Source organism: Heptranchias perlo, chromosome 38 (genome assembly GCF_035084215.1).
Source record: "Heptranchias perlo isolate sHepPer1 chromosome 38, sHepPer1.hap1, whole genome shotgun sequence".
Classification (NCBI taxonomy): domain Eukaryota; kingdom Metazoa; phylum Chordata; class Chondrichthyes; order Hexanchiformes; family Hexanchidae; genus Heptranchias; species Heptranchias perlo.
This window is the reverse complement of record NC_090362.1, coordinates 10,861,391-10,878,837: the sequence shown is the minus strand read 5'-3', so window position 1 is coordinate 10,878,837 and position 17,447 is coordinate 10,861,391. Positions and strand designations below refer to the sequence as shown.

The 17,447-nt window shown below is 47.2% G+C and overlaps 1 protein-coding gene across 2 annotated transcripts in view; it reads left to right on the top strand.

Annotated features, from left to right (window-relative positions):
- mtmr10 (myotubularin related protein 10) overlaps positions 1-14,569 on the top strand; it is a 37,385-nt gene extending 22,816 nt beyond the window's left edge. For both annotated transcript variants that reach the window (XM_067973426.1, XM_067973427.1), the window contains 10 exons: positions 582-732; positions 1,024-1,111; positions 1,888-1,976; positions 2,465-2,595; positions 3,961-4,030; positions 5,523-5,593; positions 7,283-7,455; positions 8,009-8,179; positions 8,643-8,822; positions 9,469-14,569. In XM_067973426.1, coding sequence (XP_067829527.1) covers positions 582-732; positions 1,024-1,111; positions 1,888-1,976; positions 2,465-2,595; positions 3,961-4,030; positions 5,523-5,593; positions 7,283-7,455; positions 8,009-8,179; positions 8,643-8,822; positions 9,469-10,065 — 1,721 coding nt within the window. In that variant the 3' untranslated portion in view covers positions 10,066-14,569. The remainder of the gene's footprint in view (positions 1-581; positions 733-1,023; positions 1,112-1,887; positions 1,977-2,464; positions 2,596-3,960; positions 4,031-5,522; positions 5,594-7,282; positions 7,456-8,008; positions 8,180-8,642; positions 8,823-9,468) is intronic.
- The last annotated feature ends 2,878 nt before the right edge of the window (positions 14,570-17,447 follow it).

Here is a 17,447-nt window from a genome sequence, read left to right as displayed (position 1 = left end):
CCCTGGTCAGTCACATCTTCTTTCGAATAGATTGTGTTCGACAGTAGCATTTCCATTCACTTGCTGAGTAAGTGAAGTTTCCCCTAAGTTCCTCGACACCTCAGCTGGGAAAAGCAGTGAGTAACTGAGCATACAGGCCAGCATGCCCAGGTTGTGTGCTGAGTTCGCTGTCCTTGGCTGGAACGGGAGGGTGCTACAATTGTCCCTGGGCTGCGGAGGGGATGATTCAGCCAGGGTTCCTGATCCTGATCACTGCCCAGTGGGATGATGGATGAGAACAGGATTGGAGTCACTGGAACTGTATCCTATTAGGAATCGACACCTTCTGGAGATGAGGAGGAAGAAAAAGGGGCAAAATTGCAACAACAAAAATAATTCCCCACCAAACGAGAAGAATTTTGCCATAAAACAGCAGTGTTCGTCTCTGTGACCTTGGCACTGCTCTCAGGACAACCCCTTGTACTCACATGCTCCAATATCCGGCCCCTGATTACAATCGCAGACTTCTGTCTCTGATCACACTATGTAAGTGTAGAGTACGATCTCTAAGCCGTACTTTTGTCTACTCTCCTTGCTCTTAGCTGGTAGAATGAATGGTGCAGACCCGGGAGTGGATGGACTGCAGACACCGCTGTTTGAAGCCTACTCGGACTGGGACAGGGAAATAAAGCGGACAGGGGCGTCAGAGTGGAGAGTCTGTTCTGTCAATGAACACTACGCTACTTCCACTAAGTAAGAAGATCTTCAGAGAGATGGACTGTGAGGTGGAAACGTACAGTAGTATGTAATATATGATTGGATTTCACTGCAAGTGATTTAAATATACAAAGCGCAGAGTAAATGAGGGGCCAGCCCAGGGGGAGCTGACACCGGGGGAGCGGGAGGGAGGACCTGGGGGGAGACCTGGCTGTTCCCGCCCAGCTGGGTGTTGGGGCTGGCTGTGGCTCCGTATTAGCAGAGTTTAAAGGTTCAAGCTTTACTGTGAGTAGTTTTTTTATCTGTCTATTTTATTGTGGTTTGCAGCCTTCCAGAATACTTTGTAGTTCCATCTTCCCTGGCAGATGAAGACTTGAAGCAGCTGGCTCCTTCTTTCAATGGTGCTCGAATCCCAGTGAGTGTTGCTGTACTCACCATGTGCATGTCTTAGTTTGGAAATTAGTGAACTCCTTGTAGAAACTTGCAGCAATGATACAAATGTGATTATTACATTTTTTGTTTCAAAGATTTAAACACCAGTTGAACACAGACCTCCAATTCTACTGTGTGCACGTAGCATGTATTGGCCATCAGCTGGATAGTATTAGGACGAGGGGTCTCAGTACAGTTGGAGCATCAGCCGTCATCTAATGAATGGGGTTCAACATCTATATCATAAGATCTTATTGCTTTCTGTATTTGAGTTACTTCTTCGAAAGAAAGTATGGAACGCAGCAGAAAGTACCAGGGCAAGGAAGTAACTCCTTCACTTGATATTTATACTGCAGATTAATATGTGTACAGACCAGTCTGAGAGACTAGTGAGAGGAAATATCGTCGATGCAGAAATCAGTTCGACGGCTCCGATCCTAAATAAAGAGTTTGTTCCTATAAAACGTACTCCAACACAGACACTGAGTATGTGAGGAGGTGTCCAGGGAGGGGGAGTACCTGGGAACACAGGTTTGAGACCTGTGATGTGATTCCCCCCCAATAGTTCCTTATGCCTTTTGTAGAGTAACAAAATAGTTTGCAAAACATTCATAAAAACGGTAAAACTTTACGTATGGCAATGAGGGCAGTTTACACATTGTGTAATTAAACGGTTAATATTGGGAGTGCAATGTTTTTAAAAGCAGCAGTGATTGCGATTGAGCAGAAGGTTTAGCTGTGCGTGTGGTTGTGTTGTAGATGTGGTGCTGGCATCACTGGACTGGCAGTGCCCTGGTGAGGATGGCCAATGTTAAAGCTGGGATACAGCTGAGAAAACACGACACAAGGTAGGGAGATGGTAACACGGTGTAACACCGCTAATCGCCAGGGTTTGGCTCAGAGTATTGTCCTCGAACATGGCCCAATTCCTCAGACGAGTCAATAATCGCCTTCTGATGTCTGGAAGTTTACAGCTTTGTTTTTTCCCTCCATATGTTCAACTGAGCGACTGTATGATCAGGAGCTTCAGTTACAGGCACTTTACCCCAGAATTATGTCTTTTTTCTTTGGTTTCACCAAATTTGATGTATTTTTTGTTACAAAAAGGATTAAATCAACATTTTAAAGTGCGTAGTTAGATAAGAAGGGGTCTGAGGAGATGGTTGAGTCTGATGAGACTTTCACTGGGTACAGTTCCTGAAGGTGCTGGGTTGCTGAGCTCAGGGGACTGACATTCTCTAAATGTGACAAAAAATGCTCTTCTTTGTAAAATGAATGCAGGCTGTCAGTTTTGAGCTAAATGCTGTATTACTAAATCTTCTCCCTTTTTTGTTAGGATCCTTAAGGCGATAGCACAAAGCCACCCACAGAAGAGTGAGGTTTTTAAATCTGACTTGGATAAGAGTTTACCAAGTGTCCCGGAGGTGCAGGCAGCGTTGGTCAAACTCAAGCAGCTGTGTATTAATGGTGAGGTGCGATTCACAGCGTCCCACTCTCGTGTTTCTTGTCTGTGTGTTTTTGGATTCCTTTGGGAGCGTGTGTCGAGATTGTTTGTGTGTCCATGTGCGTTGCTGCCATTGTGTGGTTATTGGAGTTATTTTTCCTCAGTTACATGCTCTTGTTTTCCCAGATGATGAGCCCATGTATTGAATTACCACAATTGTCCTCAGTGCCCAGGTTGGGGAGGGGAAACAGTGATTCAGCATTGCTACTCCTTATTGTATATATGTGGATGGGTAAGGACAGGATTGTGCCAGATATTAAAACCCCTCCAACATATTGTCAGTCTGTCTTGGCTCACTCATTATTAATGGCCACTTGGATGTGAGGTAGTAGAGGATTTCTGTAGAACTGTATCTTTGTAAGAAGTCAGTCAGTGTCTTAAGGAGAATGGATGGAGGAGGACTGGGGTACGGGGGGAGAATTGCAGTCATTGTCTTCAGAGGTTGTTTCACCAATGCCCTCCTTGCTGGCCTCCCATTCTCCATAAACTCCCAATGTATCCAAAGGTCAGATGCCCGTAAGCTGTTCTGCCCACCAATCACGCCTCTCCTCACTGACTGACACTGGCTCCCTGTCCCTCACAATATTCGATTTAAAATCATTGTCCTCATCTTCAAATCCCTCCATGGACTTGACCTGCCCGGTGCCTCAAACCTTCATCAGTCTTCTATCTTCCCCCAACACCAACTCTGGCCTTCTTCAGACCTCGCCCCTCCTGCGCCTCCTTACCCTGCTGACCCCCCCTCACGGCCCTGGTCCCCCCCCCCCCCGGTCCCACCCCTTGGCCCTGCCCCCGGCTCAGCCCTGCGTCCCCCACCCCCTCGTCCCCAGCCCCTCCCTCTGCCCCTCCCCAACCCCTCCCCTCCCTCCGCCCATCTTTAAAAGCCTTCTCAAAACCCTCCCATCTTTCTGACCAAGCTTTTGGTCACCTTGCCCACTCCTTACCCCATGATCCTTTTAACTCTTCCCCCTTCCCCAGTAAAGTGCCTGAGATCTTTACTATATTAAAGTTGCTATATAAAATACATAATATAAGAAATAGGAGCAGGAAGTAGGCCATACGGCCCCTCGAGTCGGCTCCGCCATTCAATAAGATCATGGCTGATTATCTACATCAACTCCACTTTCCCTCCCTATATAAATGCAAGTTGGCTATAATTACCCAGTGCAGTGGTTAAACCTTCAGATTCGTGAAAGAGTTCAGTTAGATACTTACAATTCCATTGCCAGGAAGTTCCCTGTGCATTAATATCTGCAACCTCTGTACAGCCTTTGGTTAAACAGCAAATATAAGAGGCGGAATCACACAAAATATCTGTTTCACTGTAGATTTATTTGAAGAAACAGATGAGAAGTGGCTGTCCTCATTAGAAAGCACTCGGTGGTTGGAGTACGTCAGGTAAGAACAGAAAGCAGGAGAGAGAGAGAAGGCCATTTGGCCCGTTGAGCCCATTTACATCCCTGCCCAGTACATCCTTGCCCATCGTGGACTCTACGCTGCCCCTTTAATCTCCTAAGAGAAAGCAGAACTCCTCCTGATCAATGACCTTACAACCTGACCCGTTTTAAATATTTCCTGTGGTCAATAACAAGCATGTACATGCACAGCACACAAGCGCAGCATATCCGTGAGCAGTTGCCTGCCCTGTGACCTTTCCCCGGACCCAACAGCCCATCATGTTCCACACAGCATTCCATGACTTCTACTTGCACTTCCCCTGATGCCCATTAATCCTGCCCCTAACCAGATAGTGACCCTGCTCTGCTCTGTTTATGGGTAGTAATGGAGCCAGCATTAACTATTTGAGCTGGGACTCCATTCCACATCACCAGGGACTGTCCAGGCAGTGTGACGATCTGATTCAGCCCTTGTCCATTCAGATTGTTTTTCCTATTATAGCAGATAATAGATGTTGAATTCAAAGAATCTGAGTGTGAGAGGATGTGTTTGTGAGCTCCCCTCCAGCTCTGAGAAGCAAGTGCTGCTCCTGCTGAAAGCTGACTCGCGTTAGCCACGCTGTATTTTCATTGGGGACTTAAAAACTGTGAAGGACGTTAAATCAGATAGTTGTGAATCGTGTAACTTACTTTGAATGCTTGTTAAGGTATACTGAGAATCCAGCACTCCTAAACATTGCCTTGATAAGGACATTCCTAAGTGCTGATGTTGAGTGTCAGCTAAGGGATGCAATTCAACATTGAATACCTGAACATTTTGTCAATGCTGCTGTGTTTGCAGATCTAGAAACATTAGGAACAGGAGGAGGCCATTCAGCCCCTTGAGCCTGTTCCGTCATTCATAAGAACATAAGAAATAGGAGCAGAAGTAGGCCATACGGCCCCTCGAGCCTGCTCCACCATTCAATAAGATCATGGCTGATCTTCGACCTCAACTCCACTTTCCTGCCCAATCCCCATATCGCTTGATTTCCCCTAGAGTCTGAAAATCTATCAATCTCAGTCTTGAATATACTCATGACTGAGCATCCACAGACCTCTGGGTGGAGAATTCCAAAGATTCACGACCCTTTGAGTGAAGAAATTCCTCCTCATCTCAGTTTTAAATGGCCGACCCCTTACCCTGAGACTATGTCCCCTATTTCAAGACTCTCCAGCCAGGGGAAACATCCTCTTAGAATCTACCCTGTCAAGCCCACTCAGGATCTTATATGTTTCAATGAGATCACCTCTCACTCTTCTAAACTCCAGAGAGTATGTGCCTATTCTATTAGATTAACTCCATTTACCCACCTTTGGACCCTTACCCCAGTGTGAGTCAGTGCCAGCGGGACCCATACCCCAGTGCAAGTCAGTGCCTTCAGAAAAGGAGGGGAGAGAATTAAGAAAATGCTTTTTTTGCACACCGTCAGTGTGGTCTTCCTTCTCCATAGACTGTTCCTGAAGCACTCGGCAGAACTCACACAGTGGATGTACAGCAAGAACATTTCTGTCATCATTCAGGGTGAGTATTAAATATTTCACATTAATAACATGTACATGCACAGTGCACTAGTGCAAAACATATATGGTACACAGAGCAGTATTCAGGTGCATTATGTACAGTACACAGAGCAGTATTCAGGTGCATTATGTACAGTACACAGCAGTATTCAGGTGCATTATGTACAGTACACAGAGCAGTATTCAGGTGCATTACGTAGAATACACAGAGCAGTATTCAGGTGCATTACGTAGAGTAGTACTCTCAGATAATGAAGCAACTCCTCAGTCCGTGCCCGCATGCAGCAAGACCTGGACAACATGCAGGCTTGGGCTGATAGTGGCAAGTAACATTCGCGCCAGACAAGTACCAGGCAATGACCATCTCCAACAAGAGAGAGTCTAACCACCTCCCTAGACATTCAACGGCATTACCATCGCCGAATCCCCCACCATCAACATCCTGGGGGGGTCAACATTGACCAGAAATTTAACTGGACCAGCCACATAAATATTGTGGCTACAAGAGCAGGTCAGATGCTGGGTATTCTGTGGTGAGTGACTCACCTCCTCACTCCTCAAAGCCTTTCCACATCTACAAGGCACAAGCTAGGAGTATGATGGAATACTCTCCACTTGCCTGGATGAGTGCAGCTCCAACAACACTCAAGAAGCTCGACACCATCCGGGACAAAGCAGCCCGCTTGATTGGCACCCCATCCACCACCTTAAACATTCACTCCCTCCACCACCGGCAGTGGCTGCTGTGTGTACCATCCACAGGATGCACTGCAGCAACTCGCTAAGGCTTCTTCGACAGCACCTCCCAAACCCGCGACCTCTACCACCTAGAAGGACAAGGACAGCAGGCGCATGGGAACAACACCACCTGCACGTTCCCTTCCAAGTCACACACCATCCTGACTTGGAAATATATCGCCGTTCCTTCATCGTTGCTGGGTCGAAATCCCGGAACCCCCTACCTAATAGCACTGTGGGAGAACCTTCACCACACGGATTGCAGCGGTTCAAGAAGGCGACTCACCACCACCTTCTCGAGGGTAATTAGGGATGGGCAATAAATACTGGCCTTGCCAGCAATGCCCACATCCCATGAATGAATAAAAAAAGTATTCAGGTGCACTGTGTAGAGTACACAGCAGTATTCAGGTGCACTGTGTAGAGTACACAGAACAGTATCCAGGTGCACTATGTTCAGTACATAGAGCAGTATCCAGGTGCACTATGTTCAGTACACACAGCAGTATCCAGGTGCACTATGTTCAGTACACACAGCAGTATCCAGGTGCACTATGTTCAGTACACACAGCAGTATCCAGGTGCACTATGTACAGCACACAGCAGTATACAGGTACACTGTGTACAGTACACAGAGCAGTATTCAGTGCCTGTTGATGCTGCTGCCATTCCAAATTCTTCAGGAAAGCTGCTCGAATGCAGCCAGTGTAGTCTGAGGTGCTGTTAATGTACCTAATGAACTCTGGCCTATAAGTGTGGGATTTATGGTACAGCATAAGCTTTCTGCTGGTAACCTGGCAAAAGGGAATAAATAACACTGTTGTGTACCTGCGAAGAAAGCTGCTTGTCACAGACAGACTGCATCCTCTCTGAGTTTCCAGCCACTGTTTAATGGAGCTCAGTCCTTGATATGAAGCTTTTCATCCATGCCACCCGTGTGTTCTTTCACCAGAGGAGGAAGGAAGAGACCTGAGCTGTGTCGTAGCCTCAGTCATGCAGGTGATGCTGGATCCCCATTTCCGCACCATACTGGGATTTCAGAGCCTGATCCAGAAGGAGTGGGTTGTGGCTGGTTACCGGTTCCTGGATCGTTGTAACCATCTCCGGGAGTCAGAGAAACACGAGGTGAGGATTACGCCTGCTCTCCCTTGTTATCTTAAACTCAGGACATTTAGGTAGTGAGTACAGCACACTGCTGTAAGGATGGGATGGGAATTGGACAGACTGCCCACTGCAGGGAGCCCTACGTACATCTGCCAGATTTATCAGAAGCTTTAACCTCTCAGGGTGTCAGTCGTTACATTTAAACTATAGGACGGGTCGGACTCAGGTCAAACTTTTATATTCCAGATGTGATCCCCACCGTCACTGGGGGATGTCCCAGGGATTAGTCCTGATATTGAGGGGTGTCTCAGGGATGAGCTGTGATAACGACCTCAGTTGGTGAACTCTCTCTGTCCTGATTGTCTGTAACTTTCTGCTGATCCCATTTTGCGTTTCTTCAGGATTTAATGAGCTGCTTGTCCAATTATTGATCCTTTACGGATACGTGCTTGAGGTGATTGGGATCAGACAGTGAGGCAGTTCTACTTGCGACCCGCTGTTTGCTAAAACTGACATGACATCCTAATTCTGGACTGAATGTATTAAAGTTAAAGGTGTTTCTCTCTTCCTTCAGTGCCCCCTGTTCCTGCTGTTCCTGGACTGTGTGTGGCAGCTGCTGCAGCAATTTCCAGCCGCCTTCGAGTTTACTGAGACCTACCTGACTGTGTTATACGACAGCACTCGGATTCCCCTGTTTGGCACCTTCCTTTTCAACAGCCAATACCAGCGAGTGCAACAGAGCCAGGTGGGTGTAACCAGACTGCGGCAGAAGATGCTGACTTTTGGGGTTCAGTTCCCCTCCCCTGGAGGTTATGACTTGTTGTTGGGGTTCAGTTCCTGGGATGCTGGAAGCTCTCCAATACCGATCCCAGGCTACCTAATCATGAGGGACATTATAGCTGAGCCTAAGGCTTCCCTTCCCCAATGTACACACACACCAACTTGGGGCTTGTGCCCCGGGAGCCTCTGGGAGGAACAGGTTTACCACACTGTGCGGCTTAATTCATGATAAAATATAATGTAAATAAACTCTAGCAATGTCCTGACCAGTGGCTGCTGCCTCATACAATTATCATCTGGATATGTTGCTGACTGACTGTTAATTAGAATATAAAATATTTATAACTGCTGAATCTACAGTAAGATTGTGTCTGCTTTGTTATGCTTAGTGATTAGGTCTAATCTTTCCCTTCACCCACTAACTGCAGGATTTTGCCACTAACGGGAAGCTGCAATGTGATGGGAAAGGTCTAGAACTGCCCTCTGTCTGGTACTGGTCACTGCAGTTCACAGCTAAAGATCTGACTCTGTTCAATAACCCCCTGTACATCGGCAAAAGTGTGACCTGTGTGCAGAATGGGACGATCAAATCCTTCAAAAGAGCAAAGGTGAGTGGGCCTGAGAGCAGTCGCTGCAGTTTGTCCTGAGGCTCCCGTGAGTTAAGTTCTTGACCCTGTGCTGATCTTTCCTGATGGCCTGGGAGAGAGGGGGTGTTCTGTACAATGTCAGCCTCAGGACACCTCGAATCAGCAGTCGCTAAAACATAAACACTATCGGGGGACAATGGGCATTTGAGAGCACAGCTTCCTTCCTCAGTAATATGTATATTGAGAAACTTGGGGGAAGAGTGAAGGTACAAGGGCCATAGTGCAGGACAGTGCCTGGGCTGGAATACACGAGAAGTGGGGGCAAAGTGGGGCCAAGATTGGGTTTTAAAAGCCTGTAGATTGTAGGAGGAAGAGAAAGTGAGGAGTTTGAGATGGTGGAAAGGAATCAGCTGAGGAGAAGGCAGTGTAATGTGTGTTGGTTTCAACACAGGGAGGAGGACTGTGTAGAACGAGGTATTTGCAGCTCAGGAGAAGCGGGAGGTGAAAGTTAGAGAAGCCCAGGCCTTGAAAGTATCTGTGAGACAGGAGTGGTAAGAGAATGGAGAGGGATTGACCAGCAGACGGGCTTTGCATGCTGCCCATTACTGCTGGGAGTAATAGAGACGGCAGAAGCAACTTGTTTATTTTACTGCTTATTTCTTGTCAGAAAAATTCCTCATCCTCCATCTACTCTGTGTACACGATGAAAAACGGGAAACTCAGCGATCAGCGCGATTTCTTTCCTCGCAGGAACTCGATACGAAGGCCGAGCTCTGACTTGGTGCAGCTGAACGAGAGCCATGAGCAGCACACTGAGCGTTACTTCAGGGACTGGTTCTCCAAGCCACTGGACCTGCACGGACTAATCCTGCCATTCCTCAGCAGTGCGCACGCCCAGCTCTGGAGGCAATGCTACTTGCGCTGGATTCCCGAGGCGCAGATCACCAATGGAGGATTCATCAGCGCCTTTCACGAGATCTCGTTACTAGCGGATGACATCGAAACTCTGCAGCAGCGTCTTCGCCAGTACCGGAGTGACCCCTTCCTGTCCGGCTCTCCCCCACCCTCCAATCGCAGGATGTACTTCCGGGCCAAAGATTTCAGCGAGGTATCCGGGACACCTGACTGTTTCTCCTCGTCTTTTCCCTTCTCTCCCGTTGGGAATCTCTGTCGACGGAGCATACTGGGAACGCCACTCAGCAAATTCCTGCTAACTGGTGCGAAAACATGGCCTTCCACAGAAACCCTGGCAAACGAAGATTGAGGATTCCTGGGGGTGGGTACAGTGACACTGAGTCACTGGCACCCCAGCAAAGGCCAAAAGCCAAACCTAATCAAACTGGACGCTGCTCTCTGAACTGACAAGTAATGAATATGCAAGAAGATGGTATATTAGAAATTTGCACAGCTATTTTTAAGAGGAAGGGGACTCGAGGAGGGAATGCACTCAAGACAGCAGTTTTGTAAACATATCTTCTGTTGAAGGGCCTTTCCTCAAAGCATAATTGCAACCGCAAGCTGCCAGTCATTGCCTGCTTTATGTTTGAAGTCCTTGTATGAGGCACTGGGTGGCACAGTGGGTTAGGCACTGATGTTTAACCTCTGGGACCTGGGTTCAAATCCATCCCAGTCTGATGGGCTGAAAGTCTGACAGATGTAAGAGCTCGACATGAAATGAGTTTGGGCCGAAACGTTGCACTAATTGGCAATCTCTCACTGAGTGCCTGAAATTCCTCAGCACTAACACCACTCACCTTAATGGGCAAGTGTGCCTAAAGAGTTTATAAAAACTCCAGTCATTTTAAAAAAAAAACTATTCCTGATTAAATTATTTTTTGTACATTTAAAGACATATTTCTGACGAACCTTTAACCCAGCTGGTTACATGGCAAACGCTGGCAGCTTGGGGGCTGAATGTCCCTTGGGGGAGTTTCTCCATGTGTTGTGCTCGGTGGAGAGGGTCCTACATGGGACAATTACTGAACGCATTCTGTAGGAGCGAGCTTTCCCCCGCAGGTACCTCCCTCAGCAGCTCTTCAAACAACACGTCTGGGGCCTTTCAAATTAACATGAACTAAACTTTGGTACATGGAATATAGGACATTAATCCTGCAACATAAAACCTTGATCACCTGGCCTGCCTCATTGGCCCAGTGTTCTTACCAGCCTGTGCACTCTGCTATAACCGGGCTCTGTGCACCCACACTCCCACTGACCAGGAGATTCATCTACCCATGGACAGAACACAACACTGCTCATTCTCTTTTCGACTTTTTTTTCCCTCTTTTCCTGAAGGTGCTGACTCTCACTGGGGTACAGTTCCTGAAGGTACTGATTCTCACTGGGGTACAGTTCCTGAAGGTACTGACTCTCACTGGGGTACAGTTCCTGAAGGTACTGACTCTCACTGGGGTACAGTTCCTGAAGGCGCTGACTCTCACTGGGGTACAGTTCCTGAAGGTACTGACTCTCACCGGGGTACAGTTCCTGAAGGCGCTGACTCTCACTGGGGTACAGTTCCTGAAGGTGCTGACTCTCGCTGGGGTACAGTTCCTGAAGGTGCTGACTCTCACTGGGGTACAGTTCCTGAAGGTGCTGACTCTCACTGGGGTACAGTTCCTGAAGGTGCCGACTCTCGCTGGGGTACAGTTCCTGAAGGTGCTGACTCTCACTGGGGTACAGTTCCTGAAGGTGCTGACTCTCACTGAGTCCATGGGTGCTGATAGCTCTTGGCTCCAAGTGACTGTTTTTCACAGACATTTGTAAAAAGTGATTAATGGCAGCTATTCCACATGGAGAGCCTCACAGCCAGTCTCAATTCTGCTGTTACCTGATGTTGATGCGCAGCAGTTGCTGGATAGGAATTAGGAACAGGAACCCTGCCTGGTATTTTCTCCTCACCCAGGGGCACTGAAGCCTGTACTAACACCATAGCTGAGAGGTTAGCACTGCCTGCCTGAGATCCTGGTATGTGCGGTTCCCACCCATGTGCAGATAATCTTTGGAAAATCTCAGAACCTGTCCCCTGCAACAATCCTCCTCCCAGACAGTAAGTGCCTGACTGTTGTAACTCTGGACTGTGATTGATTTGTACGCTGACTCTGCGATGTAGTCACATACAGCAGACAAATGCTTTGATTTATTATTCCCAGTGCCTTGTCTTCCCACCACATTACGCCAGAATGGGTGGGAACCCTGATCTGAAGCCTCCGGCAACGCCACTGTTTAACTGACCACTGATAGGTGTAAAGGAGCCGTTCATAACTCTGAGAGTGGTCTGAAATTCAGAACTCACACAGGGAGTTGGTGGCTAAACTACTTTTTCAAACTTATGTCTCCTTTTAAGATGAAGTTCCGAGCTCAACCTAACTCTGACGGGCTGCAGACTGTACGCTCACTTTCACCTGAGATGACTAAAGTTTAATTTGGTGAGCGTGTGTTTCAGGCTGGAGGTAATTTGGTGGACCGCAGTTATCCTCAGTGAAGATAACCTGAAAATGTGCAAGTGTCGTTTTTAAGCTAAACTTGTATTGTGTAAACAGAATGTGAGTGGGAGACTGTAGAATCGGAGGTGATAGGACTGAGGAAGGATCTGATAGCTCGGTCTGCCTCTGGTGTAGAGTGAATCCTGGATTCTGCAGATTCCCATTGAATGTCCTCTTGCGAGATTAAGTTGCACAAATGTTGTTTTAATTTCTCGGGGCCCTGCCATGTACGGCAGCAGTGGTGTTTAAGAGGTTCCGTAAATCTAGAGAAAAAAAGAGAAATCATAAAATCTCAAATGAAAATTTTTAAAAATGCAGCATTTACACAGCTGTTCAGACAGCCTCTGAAAGATCAAAGCAGGTTGATGCTTTGGGTGGGATTCAGCATCAACCTGTCTGCTTTCTTTCAGAGGCTGTGTATTCCCAGAGTTTGCACTTTTTCTCACTAGATTGGGCCTGTTTTACCTCCTACCAGCTTTTAAACTTTGAATAAATAGAAACGTTATTGGAGAAATACTGTCACAATCCGATGACCCCGTGGTCCTTCTTTATAACCATTCTGTACCCACAACGGCTCAGTTATTTGCAGCCCCGGGTGCACTGGTGTGCAAAGTGGATTCCTCCTCCAGATGTTCCAGCGGTGGGATCCTCCTCCAGATATTCTTGTGGCAGGATCCTCCTCCAGATGTTCTTGTCTGTGTCCGGAGAGAGCGGAAGAGTTTAGTGGGGGAGAAACCAGTTCCTGTTCCGCCCAATTTCTGGCAAAAAAAATAGGAGTTGGGGGGAACAATTTCTGGGCGTCATCTCCCACCCGACTCCCTCCCCCCCCGCCACACCCCCGGAAGTGTACCAGCGATTGTCTCCTTCTGAGAGTAAAATTCCTGGCTTTGCTCCACATTGGAACCAATGGAAATTCCCCCACCCCCGACTGGTGAGCTGTGAGTCAGGAACAGCTGCAATACTGGTGAGGCTGGGGTCTCCTGCAGCCCCCACCCCTTCCAGCCGTATGGTCCAAACCCCCCACCTCCCCCCCCCCCCCCCCGGGTGTCCGAACCCCCTCCCCTCCAAGACCCTCCTTCCCTCCCCGGATTGTCCAAGCCCCCCATCCCCTCGGATGGTCCGCGCCCCCCCCTTCCTGGATGATCCGAGTCGCCCCCCCTCCCCACCTTTACTTCTGGGTGGTCAGTAGACTGACAGGAAGGGTCAGTAATGAGAAGGGTGTGAAGGAAAGTCACCGTTGCAAAATGTAAAGGTTGTGTGGAGTTTGGTGACTGTAACTTTCATGTCCCAGCTCTGGCTGGTTTTGTGACCTTATATTAATATTTTTATTGAAGCCTCTTATAAATTTAGTTTAAAGGAGTTTTCCTCCATATTGCAGAAAATAGTTCTATTTTTAATAGTTGAGTCACACCGAGCTTTCCGTTCTCCAGTCTGATTACGTATTGCGTTCGTTCTATGTGAATAGCCTCCCTCCTTTTTGACGAACGATCTATCTGCGGACAGCTTTCCCAATGTTTTTTTTAAGTTACAGGTGGGAATACATTATTTAAGGTACGTGATGTGATTGTATTCCTGCTTGTAACACAATCCTTGGTTTAATGTGTCTAACCTGAGTATTCTGTCCTGGGAAAATCAGCAAAAGGAGCGATAACATTGGCTCGGAGAAACCAAAACCAAATCCTGCCCAGAATAGATCCCACAATATCAAACTCACTGCTGCAAAACTGCCAGAAAGATCTGAATAGGGAATGTTTACAGTGAGATCCTGTGCAACAAATTTGTCCTGTACATTATGTAACTCTTTACCTTGATAAATTACTGCAGCATTTCAAACCCCAGTATCCTGGTCCTGTAGACACAAGGAAATTATTCACTCAGGGTTTGATCTTTTACAGCATTAAAGCTAAAAACTAGGGAACCAGCAACTGCATAATCCCTTGGGGAGTAGAGTAACTGATCAATTCAAACCCTTTTACACTTTAGGAATATTAAATGTCTCCAATGCAAAATCTGTTCCTGCTTTTTCTGCAGATTCCACCTTCCAGTTTGTGCTTTCCTTTGCTCGGTTATTCCCGTGTTCTGCTATTTATTCAATGCCTGCTTTTATTTAATTCCAGGTTTAGCAGGCATTTCTGTCAGCGGGTGTTGGAAAGGGAGTGCTGGGTTTCAGCTGCTGTGCACTGTGTGCATTACAATGTGTTTCTCTGCCTGTATCCATTAATTCTATGTGCCTTAAATGAAGCAATAAACACTTGGGTGTATATGTTCCTTAATGGAATCCAATTATCTGCCTAAAGCCTCCCGTTGTATAATAATTATTGTAAGACAGTGATGTGAATGTTTTGGAAACACCGTTAACCTATTTGTGACTTGATGCGTCTTTACATTCCCAACAAAATCTTCATTTTCTGCCATAGATCATTGATTCACTATTTTCCTGCCTGCTGCGTCTATCCCAGTATAAGGCGCAGTGATGTGTGGGCCTAGGGTCCCAGCCCTGTGTGTAGTCTTTCATTGAGTGTCAGATGCAGCAATGCCTAAATGTTACCTTTTGTTAAGAGATGTGTTTTTTGGTGACATGGGAGCTGTTGCAGCTTGAATATGTTTTGTGTAGTCCCTGCTTTAATGGTTGTAAAACTTGCTGCTGAACTCCGACACCTACTGAGCAGACCCACCCCTCACATCACATTCCCAGAGAGAGTTGATTTGGGATCAATTCGTACCTTTAAAAAGATGTTTAACTAACCTGATAGTTTTTTGATGAGGTAACAGAGGGGGTAGATGAGGGCAATGCAGTTGATGTGATGTATATGAGCTTTTAAAAGACATTTGATAAAGTGCCACACGGTAGGCTTATCATCAAGATTGCCCATGAAATAAAGGGGGCAGTAGCAACATGGATACAGAATTGGCTAAGGGACAGAAAACATAGAGTAGTGGTGAATGGTTGTTTTTCGGACTGGAGGGAGGTGTACAGTGGTGTTCCCCAGGGGTCAGTGCTGGGACCATTGCTTTCCTTGATACATATATTAATGACTTGGACTTTGGTGTACAGGGCACAATTTCAAAACTTGCAGATGACACAAAACTTGGAAGGATAGTAAACAGTGAAGAGGATAGTTATAGACTTCAAGAGGATATAGACAGGCTGATGGCAGATGGCATGGGCGGACACGTGGCAGATTAAATTTAACGCAGAAAAATGCGAAGTGATACATTTCGGCAGGAGAAGAGGCAATATAAAAAATAGGGCACAACTCTAAAAGGGGTAAAGGAACAGAGAGATCGGGGGTCTATGTACACAAATCGTTGAAGGTGGCAGGGCAGATTGAGAAAGCAGTTTAAAAAAAGCATTCGGGATCCTGGGCTTTATAACTAGAGGCATAGAGTACAAAAGTATGGAAGTCATGATGAACCTTTATAAAACACTGGTTCGGCCACAACTGGAGTATCCTGTCCAGTTCTGGGCACCGCACTTCAGGAAAGATGTGAAGGCCTTAGAAAGGGTGCAGAAGAGATTTACTAGAATGATTCCAGGGATGAGGGACTTTAGTTACGTGGATAGACTGGAGAAGCTGGGGTTGTTCTGCTTGGAACACAGACAGTTGCGAGGAGATTTGTTAGAGGTATTCAAAGTCAAGAAGGGTCTTGACAGAGTAGATAGAGAGAAACTTCCCATTGGCAGAAGGGTTAAGGACCAGAGCACATAGATTTTTAAGGTGATTGGCAAAAGAACCAAAGGTGACAAGAGGAAAAACTTTTTTACATAGCGAGTGGTTAGGATCTGGAATGCACTGCCCAAGGGGGTGGTGGAGGCAGATTCAATCATGGCCTTCAAAAGGGAACTGGATAAGTACTTGAAAAGAAAAAATTTGCAGGGCTACGGGGAAAGGGCGGGGAAGTGGGACTAGCTGGATTGCTCTTGCATAGAGCCGGTGAGGCCTCGATGGGCTGAATGGCCTTTTTTTTATTCGTTCATGGGATGTGCGCGTTGCTGGCAAGGCCAGAATTATTGCCCATCCCTAATTGCCCTTGAGAAGGTGGTGGTGAGCCGCCTTCTTGAACCGCTGCAGTCCGTGTGGTGAAGGTTCTCCCACAGTGCTGTTAGGAAGGGAGTTCCAGGATTTTGACCCAGCAACGATGAAGGAACAGCGATATATTTCCAAATCAGGATGGTGTGTGACTTGGAGGGGAATGTGCAGGTGGTGTTGTTCCCATGTGCCTGCTGCTCTTGTCCTTCTAGGTGGTAGAGGTCGCGGGTTTGGGAGGTGCTGTCGAAGAAGCCTTGATGAGTTGCTGCAGTGCATCCTGTGGATGGTACACACTGTGGTGGTGAAGGGAGTGAATGTTTAGGGTGGTGGATGGGGTGCCAATCAAGCGGGTTGCTTTGTCCTGGATGGTGTCGAGCTTCTTGAGTGTTGTTGCAGCTGCACTCATCCAGGCAAGTGGAGAGTATTCCATCACACTCCTGACTTGTGCCTTGTAGATGGTGGAAAGGCTTTGGGGAGTCAGGTGGTGAGTCACTCGCTGCAGAATACCCAGCCTCTGACCTGCTCTTGTAGTCACAGTATTTATATGGCTGGTCCAGTTAAATTTCTGGTCAATGGTGACCCCCCAGTATGTTGATGGTGGGGGATTCGGCAATGGTAATGCCGTTGAATGTGAAGGGGGGGTGGTTAGACTCTTTCTTGTTGGAGATGGTCATTGCCTGGCACTTGTCTGGCGCGAATGTTACATGCCACTTATGAGCCCAAGCCTGGCTGTTGTCCAGGTCTTGCTGCATGCGGGCTCTGACTGCTTCATTATTTGAGGGGTTGCAAATGGAACTGAATACTGTGCAATCATCAGCAAACATCCCCATTTCTGACCTTGTGATGGAGGGAAGGTCATTGAAGCAGCTGAAGATGGTTGGGCCTAGGACACTGCCCTGAGGAACTCCTGCAGCAATGCCCTGGGGCTGAGATGATTGGCCTCCAACAATCACTACCATCTTCCTTTGTGCTAGGTATGACTCCAGCCACTGGAGAGTTTTCCCCCTGATTCCCATTGACTTCAATTTTACTAGGGCTCCTTGGTGCCACACTCGGTCAAATGCTGCCTTGATGTCAAGGGCAGTCACTCTCACCACTCTGGAATTCAGCTCTTTTGTCCACCTTTGAAC